The 13,324-nt window shown below is 41.5% G+C and overlaps 3 protein-coding genes across 3 annotated transcripts; 2 read left to right on the plus strand and 1 right to left on the minus strand.

The window, feature by feature from the left end:
* The first annotated feature begins 900 nt into the window (after positions 1-900).
* LOC136435075 (leucine-rich repeat and guanylate kinase domain-containing protein-like) lies at positions 901-9,035 on the plus strand. Its single transcript, XM_066428272.1, has 19 exons — positions 901-1,361; positions 1,504-1,611; positions 2,000-2,081; positions 2,369-2,469; positions 2,800-2,881; positions 3,013-3,137; positions 3,320-3,373; positions 3,616-3,705; positions 3,844-3,924; positions 4,179-4,265; positions 4,492-4,598; positions 4,888-5,007; positions 5,143-5,239; positions 5,378-5,491; positions 5,898-6,099; positions 6,549-6,701; positions 6,920-7,065; positions 7,476-7,567; positions 7,930-9,035. Exons 1-19 carry the CDS (start codon positions 1,149-1,151, stop codon positions 8,435-8,437), a joined length of 2,562 nt encoding a protein of 853 aa, XP_066284369.1. The 5' UTR covers positions 901-1,148; the 3' UTR covers positions 8,438-9,035.
* A 271-nt stretch (positions 9,036-9,306) lies between these two features.
* Positions 9,307-11,121, minus strand: LOC136435077 (small ribosomal subunit protein mS33-like). Its single transcript, XM_066428274.1, has 4 exons — positions 10,976-11,121; positions 10,545-10,648; positions 10,059-10,177; positions 9,307-9,590 (listed from the first exon to the last, which is right to left on the minus strand). Exons 2-4 carry the CDS (start codon positions 10,638-10,640, stop codon positions 9,485-9,487), a joined length of 321 nt encoding a protein of 106 aa, XP_066284371.1. The 5' UTR covers positions 10,641-10,648; positions 10,976-11,121; the 3' UTR covers positions 9,307-9,484.
* Positions 11,122-11,954: 833 nt separating this feature from the next.
* On the plus strand, positions 11,955-12,944 carry LOC136435332 (E3 ubiquitin-protein ligase TRIM56-like). The gene has a single exon (XM_066428745.1). It carries the CDS (start codon positions 11,955-11,957, stop codon positions 12,942-12,944), a length of 990 nt encoding a protein of 329 aa, XP_066284842.1.
* Positions 12,945-13,324: the final 380 nt, after the last annotated feature.

Below are 13,324 nucleotides of genomic sequence, written 5' to 3' on the forward strand. Positions count from 1 at the left end.
GGGAACATCACCGATGATATGTGCGTTTATACCTTATTGGTAAAAAAAGAAGAGAAATTTAGACAGGTTGTTACTTGATGGTGCGCGTGGAAGAATCCTTTTTTTTTAAAACGAAATCTGAATAGTTATTAACAAGCAATGACTGGGGAAAATTCACAGAGGAATTTTTCCAACTTGAAAGATAAAAGACAATAACGTTACAGCTAGGAAAGAGATTAACCTAACTCTCTACAATGGATAGTTGCGGTCATGCTGTAAATACATTCACTTTCACGGTGGTTTTAATTCGCGGTAGGAGGTGGGAAATGAGGTTTTAGCGATGCTTGAAATTCGCGGTTGAAACGATTTTGTATACAGGAGTAATATATAATTAAAACGCATATCCGGGGTGTCATAAATTTACGGTGGAGAGGTCAGCGCGAAAATAAAACCACCGCAAGATTTTCATGATTTCACTTCAGTATTCAGAAGTTGTATAGCGGCTCAGGGTCTACTCGACTCTGTCTGGCACATGTGACCATTTTGTTTGTTTTGTGGAAAAACCGTAACAAATTATCATCTATACCAATAACGAATACTTGCTAAATTTTACTTGTATTCTTTAACCTCCTTGGTGCAGGTTGCAACATTTATCATTTTACTTGAAAAGCGTCATGCTTCGTCCTCAGTCTATCCTCAGTCTGAGGTACGGCCGCGCCAAAGAAAGAAATTGGGAAAGACTGTTGCGTTTCACGGAAATGTTCTCCAAACCGTAAATATTTGTTATCATTTTAGTCATTTATGTTTACATCGTACTTTTTTTCATCAGCAGGTAGTTGATGCCCCCGAGTCTTTTGAGGTGTAACAGGTGTCTCGAGAGATTCCGCAATCTGGTCCCTCTACCCCCCGCGGAGTCACTTTTCATATCCCACAATGCACTGCTCATTTCCTAGGGAACGGCGAAACAAGATGGCGGCCTTCGGATAAACTGTTCATATAGCTCAGTTGAATTTATTTGAAAACTTGTTAAATTCGGCCTGTCTCGGCACAAACACACTTTCAAGACGTGAAGCATTTGATCTACGACTCCATCCTGTGATTAGATCGCACGCATATCACCCTGTTTTCGCGCAAGGACGATTTTTGTGCCGAAGTTTACTCTGAAAAATATGGCTGACATGGACGGCATCTGGTCCCAACACGGAGGGATGGACGGTCTTCCGCCCAGCGACCCGCCAGAAATCAGCTTTGGAGCGCCGAACGTTTTCCAGGTCGGCACGTCGGACTCCCCTGCGTCCGAGCTGCCTGACAGCGCCCTGGGGTACGGGGTGCCTTACATACCGGACGACGATGACGACTCACAGGAGGAGGAGGGGCCTGAGGTTGGGAGGCTAAAATGTTTTAATTAAACATGTCACAATTTACTATGTGGACGAAATGTCTTTCACTTCAAATACCAACAAGTGAAGAGTTTTCCAATAAATACAAATGCAAATACTGAATGCCTGTTCATTACTTGTGTAGCTGTCTCCTGATGGAATCTTGGATGAGGAGACGGTGGCCCAGGGCCTGTCTAACCTGGGGAAGGCTGCCGGGGGCACGGCTCAAGTCTTCCTGCACCTCACATTGCCGGTAAGTTAAACTGGTACACACATGTAGTGCTCAGGTGTAGAAGAGCACACATGTACAGTACCATTACCTTCATTTCTGCAGTTGTTTTCATGGTTTTGCAGTACAGACAGATAAACTGTGCTTCAATCAAAATGCGTATAGAGGAGACATTCAATTGTTATAAGATTTACTACTAGTATTATGTACAAATTATGCACAGGTAGTAGAGAATTAAGAAGGGCGTTAAGTGCACACAGGTATATTCCATCTATTAAAAAGTAACATGTTCTTTGACAAATTAATCATTGAAAGCCGCAGTGGTAACATTCTTTCCAGCACTTAGGTGACCAGTTTACTCAATGGTGTGTGAAGATTTCCCAATTTTTTTTTACCCATTGTCTGTCCACAGGGTTATAACCTAGCTGACATCAGCCTGCTACAGGACTATGTCCATCTGCAGAGGCTGGAGATGCCGTACAACCAGATCACAGGTGTGGAGATGGCAGAAATATGCAGCTTTATTACGCTACATGTAGTTTACATAACTGTAGTCATGTACACTGTATGTACAGACAGGTGATTGTACAAACTTCTGCTATAAATGTCATATATTTTTCAATATGCACTTAGAATCTTGGTCACTGTGCAGCTTTTGTAGAAAGACTTTGTCTTTGTCAAAAAGTGGTTTGAATGCTTCTCCAAAGCTTTTAAAAGGAATATCTGCAAATTATACAGTGATACATATCTTTTAAAACTTGTGTTCTTGTTTACTTCACAGACCTGTCTGCTCTGAGCTGTATGACACATCTCCTGTACCTGGATGTCTCCCACAACGAGCTGAGAGATCTGCTCAACTTTGAACCACCCATAAATCTGAAGGTACATATTGTAGTGGGCATCTGTAGCACGGCTATACGTTTTTAAGTGTTTATTACATGAATAGCTCTTGACATTTGTGGCATTTAGGCATTGTTGTGTGATGCTTTCATCAGATTTGAATTATTTTACAATGGAAGGCATTAACACACTAGTACTTTTATAGTTGTTGCAGTCATATCATGTTGTAGTAATAGTTTATTGCAGATATGAGTTGCTGCACCTTTCAAGTCTGCCAATCTTGCTTTGACTAAGAAGAAATAGTGATGTCTTATGATATAGATATCTTTAAGCACTGGAGAGATCTAATTTCTGTGACCTTTTCCATTATAGGAGGTGGATTACTCCTACAACAAGTTGGAGACCATTCAGGACCTATCAGAACACACAGCTCTCACCAAACTGACCCTGGACAGTATCCTTCATAGCTGTATTATAAACTTTATCAACTTCTATTAGTGATTAATAGTTTTAAACTTATTTCTATCCAAATTTTCTATCCTCATTTAAAGAGATCATTTGCCCTTGACTCTTGTTCCTTCCAAGACAACAACATCGCAGAGATCTCAGGCTTGTCCAACTGCAGGCAGCTCAGATATCTGAGTATCGCCCACAACAACCTACAAAAGATCAGTGGACTGGATCACCTCAAGATCAAGTACCTCAGTCTGGTGGGTCATGAATTCTTTTACTGTGTTCTGTTAGGAGGTTGAAGGAAAACTTCCACATCATACGGTTATACAGTTATACAGTTATCATTGCCTTGATTCAGAATTATATCATTCCATGTTAGGCAAAACTTGCTGTTTATGATGATGATTTACTGAATACATATTGATATTTTTACTTTTAGAGAGGAAACAACATCAAGAGGATAGAAAACTTGGAGACCTTAGTGTACCTTCAGGCAAGTACCCACGATTTTTTTTTACTAAAATATGATGATCCCTTTACTTATGCAGGAAAGTAAAATGATTCAAAACTCTACTTTTTGATATGTCACCAATGCCAGGCAAATGTTTGTGCCAAGATAAAAGAAGAGTGATGATCTTTCTTCAGTCACCTGTGACACCTGTGTAGTCAGTTGGTTTGCTGGTAAGATGCTCTGGTCCTGAGGTGTCACTAAACACTAACCCCCCTCCTCTGCAGGTGTTGAACCTGTCTGGTAATGCCATCAGCAGCATGGCTGGGCTGGAGGGACACAACTATCTGGAGTCTGTGGATCTGGATGACAATGAGGTTAACAATTCAATACTTTTCATGTTTTGGAAAAGAGTTACTGATTACTTACTGATTTACTATCAAATTACATTGTAACTGCATATTACTAGATCAAAAAAATTAATTAAGAAAAATAAATTACCCATCTTGTCACAGGTGAGCAGCATAGTTGAGGTGCAGTACCTGGTGGACCTGAGGCTGCTCACAGACCTGAACCTGATGCGGAACCCCATACAGGTCTGTCGGGCTGAATTTGTTCTCGTATAATCTCTTCAGTCACCTGCTTACCAACACAACAAAAAGTTGGACTTACTGAATATTTTGACTGTACAACACCAATCCTCTGCTTCTATTACCTTCATAGGATTGCAGATGAGACTGACGAGTACATTTTGCAAATTGCTAACCTGTAGAACACACTTGTATTGAGAAAGATAAAATCATTGTCTCTGTGATTCCTAGACTCATGGACTGATGTTTTCTTTGCCCAGGGCCTCCCTGACTACCGGCTGTCCATCCTGTTCAAGTTACAGCAGCTGTCCACCCTGGACAGAAAGAAAGCAGAAGTGGAAGAGAAGGTCAGGCAGGAATCATTCCCAGAATTGTCAATTCACAGTATGAAAATGATTTTGAAAAAGAAATTATAAAATACCTAATGATAAGAAACAAATCTTGTGTATTAGCATAAAAGTTTATCAGTGTTGCTATACAATATATATACATGGAAAACTGTAACTATTAGTAAGTCCAATCTTTGTGTTGGAAAATGGAATAAATGTTTCCATAAATCATGTGTATTTTCAGGTTCAGGCAATCAACATGTTCAACCCTCCCCAGGAGGTCATAGCTGCACAGGACCACATCAGGAATGTGGTGTACAGTTTCCTTACAGCCAGCAGAGTCTACGACAGGTGAGACTTTTGTATGTGGCAAAAACTAGGTACCGGTGTGGCCAAGCTATCATCATCATCTTATCTTAGATATCTAACTTTGCATGCGAGTGGAGGGGCTTTAGAACTTTCAGTCACAAACAACCAATCCACTTCTTTGACAAGATTTACCGATATTCAACAACTTGTCATTTATGGATGACCAAATCTTACAGTGGATGTCAGATTTTAGATGGTCCAACCTGATTCTGTCCAACCATTTTGGAACACTTTTACCATGTTTACACAAATGTACATGTTTTTATCACAGCACGCTGCCCAGTATTGAGACCCCCTACCCCATGTTAGTACTGACTGGTCCCCAGGGATCAGGGAAGAGGGACCTGGCTGTTCGACTGGTGCAGGACTTCCCAGACTACTTTGGATACGGGTAAGAACATTTGCCTCCCTGATGCCTCAGTTACAACACTCAATGTCCCAGTTCTGTACTTTGCTCTTTGCCATTTACAGTGCTTGTTATACTGGGTCTGTAACACTTGGTATTGTATGTTCCATCTTTTGACAGAATTTCTCACACCACACGGCCCCCAAAGACAGGAGAGGAGGACAACAAAGACTACCACTTTGTGTCCATGGACAGGTTTGAGAACCTCATTAGACAGGTATGCAAGTGACAAACATCATACACAAAATCTACCAGCATTTCATCCATTCTACTATTATCACTGACTATGGATTTGAAGTGGATGAAATTGTAGAGGATATGCTGATCCTAATGTTGTTGTTCTTCCTGTGTGTAGGGTAAGTTTATCCAGACCTGTCAGTATGCTGGCCATCTGTATGGCCTGACCATGGATGCTGTGGAGGCCGTGGCTAAAGAAGGACTGGCCTGTGTGGTGCACATGGAACTGGAGGTAGGTTCTGTGGAATTCATCTCATAGAAATGTTAGGATGTTGTATTATTTTCCAGCCATATTGTCTTGTGTAGGTGTTATGCATCTACAGGGGTTTTAGAAATCACAATCACCTGATTATTGCTTACATGTGGTTCTCTGGAAGCTTAAGTATTATAAGTTTTGTCTTTTGATGATAGTATATGAATAGCATGGGTGTCACCCTAGGTTGCAAGGGAGCCCCAATAACTAATAAGGATGGCACCCAGGGTAGTACATGTACTTGTTTTCGATCAATGGCAATTGGATGCATTATGCATATCTAATCAATCTGTCCAAGCAGTTCCAAATTAACTGCTTCATGATAGTAGGTACACATAGACGTATGTCCTTGAATATTATTAAGAAATAGCACTCTTGTACTCAGGGTGTGATGACGTTGAAGAACACCTACTTTGAGCCAAGGTACGTCCTCATCATCCCGGCCACCAGGCAGTACCTGGCCGAACGTCTCAGCTCCAGGGAGGGGATACAGCAGGATGAGGTGGCCTACAACATCACACGATGGGACACCTACGTGGACACCAACCAGACCAATCCAGGCTTCTTTGACATGGCCATTGACAGTGGTAAAAACCTTCCTTGGTCTGACGGCATTGCGTCAATTCTGAAGTCTCATTGTATTCATAAAGCGTGTATCTCACTGAACTGCTGCACACAACCGAGTGATTTGACAGAAGGCTCAACAAATCTCATCGATAAAAATGCATGTTGTTATCTTTTTAGTCATACTTGTCCATTTTGCATGGTATTCCCATTATAAAGTCAAGGGTAACATAAATCCAATTCAAGTCACAGCAAGGTCGACAACATGCTGCAGTCCAGTGAAATACCCCCTTAAGTATACATGATTCTTCAGATAGTCTTATCAACATTTGGAGGCTCCCCTACCTGCCCAGAATGTGAATTAAGTCAGTTAGAGCACCAATCGTATACTGATTGGTAGGATGGCAGAATTGTCTGCACCAAGTACTGACAACAATGTTCTGACAATATCTTCCGTTCATTTATGTTTTAGATGACTTTGGACAGGCCTACACGTCCCTACGGAAGTTAGTTATGGACTACCTGGGCATCAGTGATGCTGCATCATCAGAGACATCCACCATTGATGGCGACTCCAGGTCCCAGAGTAGATCAGAGGCCAAGGATGGAACTATGAGTATGACTGGTGAGAGTATTCAATTTGTTTTTAAGAAAACAATCAAGAAACATTAAAAAGGTTGTGAAGTAAATTCCACAAGATTACAACAAAAATTGATGTACAGCCTCCATATTTCAAATATTTTGTTCCTCACTTTTAAATTTGCCCATTGATTGCTGCCAGATTGTGGAGATATGACAACTTTGACTTGACTCTAAATTAGTGTAATGGGTTCATCTCTATAGGTGTGACATCCACCAACTCAGCCACCAGGGCGACCAAGTGGAGCAAGCCTACAGGCTCCATCAGCATGGACATGGAGATGGGAGGGGGGGCAGCACGCACATACTCGGGACAACTCCGCAAGATGGAACCCAAGAAGACACCTGTGGTAAGTGCACTCCATTATTTATACCAGTACTATCAGTCCTAAACAGACTCTTGTTAAGAATCTTGATTTTGTTTTTCCCTTACAGCATTTTATTTCACCAGAATTAAGTTGATTAGAGACTATCTGTCAACCACTAGTCTTTTTAATGAAACAGTAGAGAGATAGGTAGATAAATTTTTTTTGTACTTTCCATTTTGACCTGCTGTTACCAATGCCAGTAACAAAAGTTGGGTAGGCAATCATTGACAAGCACTGCATATAACTTTTTCTGTGTAGAAGGTAAACATATGTGACCTTTGTCTCCACCAGTGTTTCTTATTGCATTCTTGCAGAGACAGTGTAGACTAATGACATTTCGACCGATAGAATGCAAAGTATATGAGTCAACAAAATGAAATTTTCCCCTACAGGAGGAAGCATCCTATGCTCGCAGGTCGGCTGCAGCCAAAGCTGCTATCATCACAGGAATCGTGCCCAACCCTTACCAGCAGCTCATGCAGAGGTACTACTCCACATTACATTTAACATCTTGCATCACCATTTGCACTTGACAATATCTAAATTTGCAACCCTTGTCAGTTTTGTGTCATTGTTAATGTAAAATTCTTGAGTATCCAAAGTGGATTTAATATATATGTAGTTTGATAAACCAATCAATCAATCAATCAATCAATCATTCACGAGCATCAGGAACTGATGCATAGCGCTTGCAGACAAATCTTAAATCTAAAGCTTACTGACTTACAAGTACAATCAAGTACAGTTAAGGTAGACTGAAATGCTTTACACTGAATCTGAATAATGTTGTCTAAAGAGACGTGACTGAGATTAGGGCAAATTCTGACCTTTCACCTTGTTCTCCAGGCCACCAGGCACAGCACCAAGTAACACCTTGGATCAGGATGGCCTTGGCGACCATGATCAGCAACGCCCGGCGACGGCTCCCATCGATGCCAGCACCTCCTTCCTGTCCATGCAGGCCAACCCCAGCCAGGCGCAGCAGGGCAGCATCGACTCCAGCTCGGATGAGTCTGAGGAGAGTGCAAGTCTGTCGGATCTCTCCTCTGCAAGGCAGTTCTCTGCTGCAGGATCCTCCGACACGTCGGAACCGGGGGGTTACACTGAGAGAGTGGAAGGCTTGGACTTGGCTGCACTGGAAAATGCCCTGTCAGAGCATGGGTCCCTGACCTCACCCCCTCTAGCTCCACGACCTGGGTCAGGGGGGTCGGGTCAAGTGTCACTGCCTGGGTCAAGGCCGGGGTCAGCTAGGGAGCCGATGACATCGAGGCCTGGATCAAATCTCAAGCCTGTTCTACCACCCATCCCCTCTCACAGAGGGGAGGAACTGGACAAGAGTCTGCCTGATTTCTAGTCCATTTTGTACATATTAAAGTCAATAATCTCAAGAGATTTTCACCTTTCAATGAGGAAAGTCTGTTTTTCTGTATATAGTTACATCTGAAATTATTCTTCACTTTTTTTGCATCTGTCAGCTATTACTAGTATGCAACCTCATGAATTCTTTGAATTTCCCACATCTGATTGTAAGAAAGTATTTGTTGTGTACATACTACCTTTGCTGAAGTCAAAGATTGATATTAACTTTGATCACGTTGTTTCAATTAGATAACTATAAGTACATCGTGCATACTTTCAGGAATGTTTTAAGCCGGTCAATAGCAGCATATTGCAATTGTCCATGTCAGGACAACTTAATAGTGGCTGTATGGATAACAATAGTTTCCAACGGAACACTCGCAGATTACAGAATACAGAGTATTTTATCTGTACTTTGAATGAGCTTCACATTAGTCATTTGGTGTTTCTGTGGTAGAGGTAAAATGGTTGAGCTGTAAATAGTAAAATGTCAAAACATTTTGATCTACAATATTCCCTCTTCCATTTAAAAGTCTGTGTATTGATGATGGTGTTTTGGAAAGAAAAATAAAAGGAATTCTATTTTAACAACATGTCTTAATGTGCAATTGACCCCCTACATGCAACTAATATGTTTATTCAAATCTTTACTATACTAGCCTTTCTAACACTGTAAACAATTTGACAAGTGATTATACAGGACATTTTAGACTCTGACATGCTATTAATCATGAACTTTTTAGAGTTTTGCATTTTGAAGGTCCATAGGCTCCAAAACATGGATATGGGATAGTACTATAACTACTTCTCTCAAGGAAGTTCTATGGTACTTGCTACAAAAGAGAGAAAGAAATGAAGTCAGGCTTAAGCAATATGAGTTTAATTTCCTTCCTGAATGACCAGCCAGTTTACAACAAAAACAGAAACTGGTTCCCAAGGACTTGGGCACAATACAAGTATATACATTTAGTTCAAGATGTATTGAACCATCACTTATCTAATGCTATTATGTTACTACAACAATGTAGTTATGATGCCAGGATCATTTCCTTTTTGAAGCTCTTTTGCCTTCCCCTTTCTTAGGTTTGACCTTTCCTCTTAACGCTCGTAGTCTTGTCATCTCCTCTTTGAAATCTTGGTGTTCGTCTCTGAAAGTAACAAGAACAACAAAAGTTGCCTTTTCTGTCTGGACATTAGCAAAACACACTTGGTTATAGGAAGCCATGATGTTGAAAGGTATCCGTAACGGTAGACAGCTGCCAGTGTGGAAGTAAAAATAAGCTCTGTGGAAATTTAATTTGAACAGTACTTATTTATTCCTTCTTTCATAAAGATAGGAGCACCATCTTTACAAAGCAATAGTTAAGAGAGATGATTTTTTTCATCTGTTCTTCAACGGTATTCCAGAATAGATCGGATTGCCAAAGAATGGTGCGCAAGACCCTGCAGAGGGCCTCTCTACCAAACGTTGAGAAGACTTTACAACTTGACATAAGTTCTTCTGATCAACACTTCCGTGTTAAGCTCTACTTAAAGTCCAAACTAACATGACATATTGGAAGGTCACATCAAGGAGGTTTAATCATGATTAAACCTCCTTGGTCACATGTACCAACCTGTACAGTCCCATCTTCCGAAGTTCAGCCATCATCTTGACCAGAACATCATGGTTTGGGTAGTAGTCGACAATTTCCCTCTTGAGCCAGAGGGGCTTTTCACTGAACATCTTCACAACCTGAGTATTTTGAACAGGAGGATGTTTTAGTACATCAATGGTGACACCTGTCGTATACTAGTACATGTATCTAGATGTTGAGCACTTCTTAACAATATCATCTTCATGTGACTATACTATAAATGCTTTATTTCATAATGCAGCAGGATAGCATGAGTACCATGACAAATCTAAAATCCGAGTACATGTACTTAGTACTATCATGCCTATGTGTTGAACACTAAATATCTGACGAATCATGCCAATCAGCTCCGAAAAAGAGTATTGTCTCAATTTCAAACATAAAGCTGTTCTCCAATATGTCCATGTATTAGGATTTGTCAGAAGAAATGCGTTTTATTAACTGCCCAAGTTCATGGTGACATACCCTCATGGATTTTTTATCAGTGTTGCGTGTGACTTCTCCAAAGATCTGGGCACTGAGCCTCGCCATCCTTCTGGCATAATTGGACAAGCCGGCCATAGTTGTGGCTAGAAGAAAGATATACAATGTATAACGTTAGTATTGGTAATCTATACTAGTTGCTTAATCACACACACAAAATCAAAACAATCAATATAAAGAGTCATCTGAAATCAAGAGGACAATCTGTATTTACTTACAGCTTCCCTCGTCGACTATTAATTTTCTATTTATACTTAAAGAATATCTGATTCACTCTTGAACCTCTAACGTTTTATACTTTTTGCAGAATGGTCCTTCTGCCCCCCCTCCCCACTTTGACCCACCATCGTTTGTGTGGCGATATCGACCCTCTCCCGTTATTTCTGTCGCTAACATTTTATCCAAACACTTACCTCTCAACTGAGATCCTTTCCTGTAGTTTTCTCTTCAGTTAACGAGGTACTCCTTGCTTAAAATTGGAAATATTACCACGGACAATTTTTCTCACAAGGGCAGCGCCATCTTGATTTCAGGGAGCCGGGCGATACCAATTGCTGTATTTACCAGGGGTGGCAATGACTGACTTTTTCTGAGGTAGCCCCGTGAGTGTTTCTTATAATCTGTGTCCATGCTGATGCTGATTGAAATGTAGATTTACGGGACAATTCAAAGGTATTCCGATGAGACCTACTTTCACCTCCTTATATCGTTGATTCACAACATTATCTGTTGCAAAAACAGATCTATTATGTAAACGTTATAAAAAAAATCTATAGCAAAATTTTAAGGCTGCGAGTTGCCTCCCATACATGCTTCAATGTGGAAGCACAGAGTATCAGCTTCCAAATCAATTAAGATAGAACATGATAACCTTATTGTTACAAGTGATGATAAATGCATTTTGTAGATTCGTCTATTCGATTATATCCAATAATGGCACTAACGTTACCAAATTTTGTCAGCCCTACGAAAATTAACTTTCCAATGAGAACATTTCGGACGACCGCCGAGGAAACGTATTTCCGGGGTGCCCCACTGCTGGCACTAGCCATGCTAGCTGTCCATGTCCTTAATCACAATGAACTTGAATTCAGTGGCCATACAAAATAAAATAGGAAAACAACACATGACAATACAGTCTTTTTGACATTGACAAACTACAATTCCGTGTTTCACGCGGCAACATTTACCCCTAAGGTAACAATGTAGTGAGTTTATAGGTCCTATCAGATGTCACGAGATGCAAGGGATGATGACGTCACCTATATAAACTAGAAACAAGTCCATCCTCCCTTTATCATTTCATTAATAACGCTTGATAAGGATGACATGTAAAGACCCCGGGCATTAACTGACTGGACTGGAACGATCAGTCTATTCATTACAGCAACAATGGCGGAGAAACTCGCAAGTGATATCACTCGGGAGTTTCTGGTCTGTCAGATCTGTTTGGACGACTACCGACAACCTAAAGTCCTGCCGTGCCTTCACACCTTCTGCCGGCGGTGTCTGGAGCGAATGGTTGGAAACAAGACCAGGATTTGCTGCCCGGCTTGTCGGCAGGAGGTTTCTATATATGAGAACGGTATTGCCGGTCTAAAGGACAACTTTTTCGTCGGCAAACTGCACGATGTGGTCCGGAACGCAACACACCAGGCGGCTCCTGAAAGGCACTCTACACCAAGGGATGTGTGTAGAAACTGCAGCGACATGTCTACTACAACCAGGTACCGTGATGATCGTGACGACTTTCTGTGTCAGAAATGCGCCGACTCCAACCGTCGTACAAGGGCGTCGTCACCGCGCCGAAAAATATCCTCATCCGCACCGACAGAAGAGAGGGAACGAACTTCACATTCACCACACGTTGACTCTGATGTCGTCTATTGTAAGTCATGTCACGAGTTCATATGTCGGAAAAATAGCCTCTCCAAACACAGGGCACGTCTTCGCTCACAGGTACGAGAGGCAACAGAGAGAGAAGCAGCTTTAGTCAGGGCGCTCTTGGTGGAAACGGAGAAAGTTGCCGCGGCTCACGAGAAGAAACTACAGGAGCTAAATACAAGACGCGAAGTATGGCAGCAACAATGTGAAGAAAATATTGCGAAAATAGAAGAGCAAGCCAGGCGGGCTGTACAGACAATACAGATGGAAAGAGACGAGAGAATAAAGCAGCTCAAACGTGTGGAGACCACCAAGAACAGACAGTTGTTGGAGAACATCGCCGCGGTTGCCGTGAGCGCAGCCCGTGTTCGAGGTAGCTGCACGTATGCGAGGGAAGCTTTAGAAAAAGGGACTCCAGAAGAAGTCTTGGCAGTTGCGCAGGAAGTAAAAGAAAGACTGAGACAGTGCTCCAAACTTAGGGCTCCCAGTTTTTCTTGACGATTTGGACTACGTAAAAAGTGCATACTTGGCTGTTAACATGTTGTAAAGTTGTAAATCCACACACCTTCTATTTTCAGTCAGATTGACCTGTTGCCGTCCTTTTTAATCATGACTGACTGCATTCTATCTTGAGGGGAAACTAGAGTTGGTGGGACAAACTGCACACAATCTGTTCAATTCGAATTAAGGACATCGACTATAGGATGACGAATGCCTTTAGATGCAATGCAGTTTAAGACTTATTGTTCTCATCAAACCTTGTCCGTGCATATAACTGAGCTATTGTTTGACAAAATCAACAGTTACCAATGGCTCATTTGTGACATTTCACAAACACAGTGGCCTCAGGCAGTCACATTAACTCCCTGGTGAGCGCA

Source organism: Branchiostoma lanceolatum, chromosome 5, assembly GCF_035083965.1.
Source record: "Branchiostoma lanceolatum isolate klBraLanc5 chromosome 5, klBraLanc5.hap2, whole genome shotgun sequence".
NCBI lineage: Eukaryota > Metazoa > Chordata > Leptocardii > Amphioxiformes > Branchiostomatidae > Branchiostoma > Branchiostoma lanceolatum.

What these genes read in the sequence shown, in the direction of transcription:
- LOC136435077 (XM_066428274.1), bottom strand. Translation starts at nt 10,640, where the DNA reads ATGGCCGGCTTGTCCAATTATGCCAGAAGGATGGCGAGGCTCAGTGCC. An exon ending in CTGATAAAAAATCCATGAGG is followed by an intron (nt 10,178 to 10,544) that starts GTATGTCACCAT and finishes CAAAATACTCAG; the next exon opens with GTTGTGAAGATGTTCAGTGA. An exon ending in CGGAAGATGGGACTGTACAG is followed by an intron (nt 9,591 to 10,058) that starts GTTGGTACATGT and finishes TGTTACTTTCAG; the next exon opens with AGACGAACACCAAGATTTCA.
- LOC136435332 (XM_066428745.1), top strand. Translation starts at nt 11,955, where the DNA reads ATGGCGGAGAAACTCGCAAGTGATATCACTCGGGAGTTTCTGGTCTGT.
- LOC136435075 (XM_066428272.1), top strand. Translation starts at nt 1,149, where the DNA reads ATGGCTGACATGGACGGCATCTGGTCCCAACACGGAGGGATGGACGGT. An exon ending in CACCAAACTGACCCTGGACA is followed by an intron (nt 2,882 to 3,012) that starts GTATCCTTCATA and finishes GTTCCTTCCAAG; the next exon opens with ACAACAACATCGCAGAGATC. An exon ending in AGACCTTAGTGTACCTTCAG is followed by an intron (nt 3,374 to 3,615) that starts GCAAGTACCCAC and finishes CCTCCTCTGCAG; the next exon opens with GTGTTGAACCTGTCTGGTAA.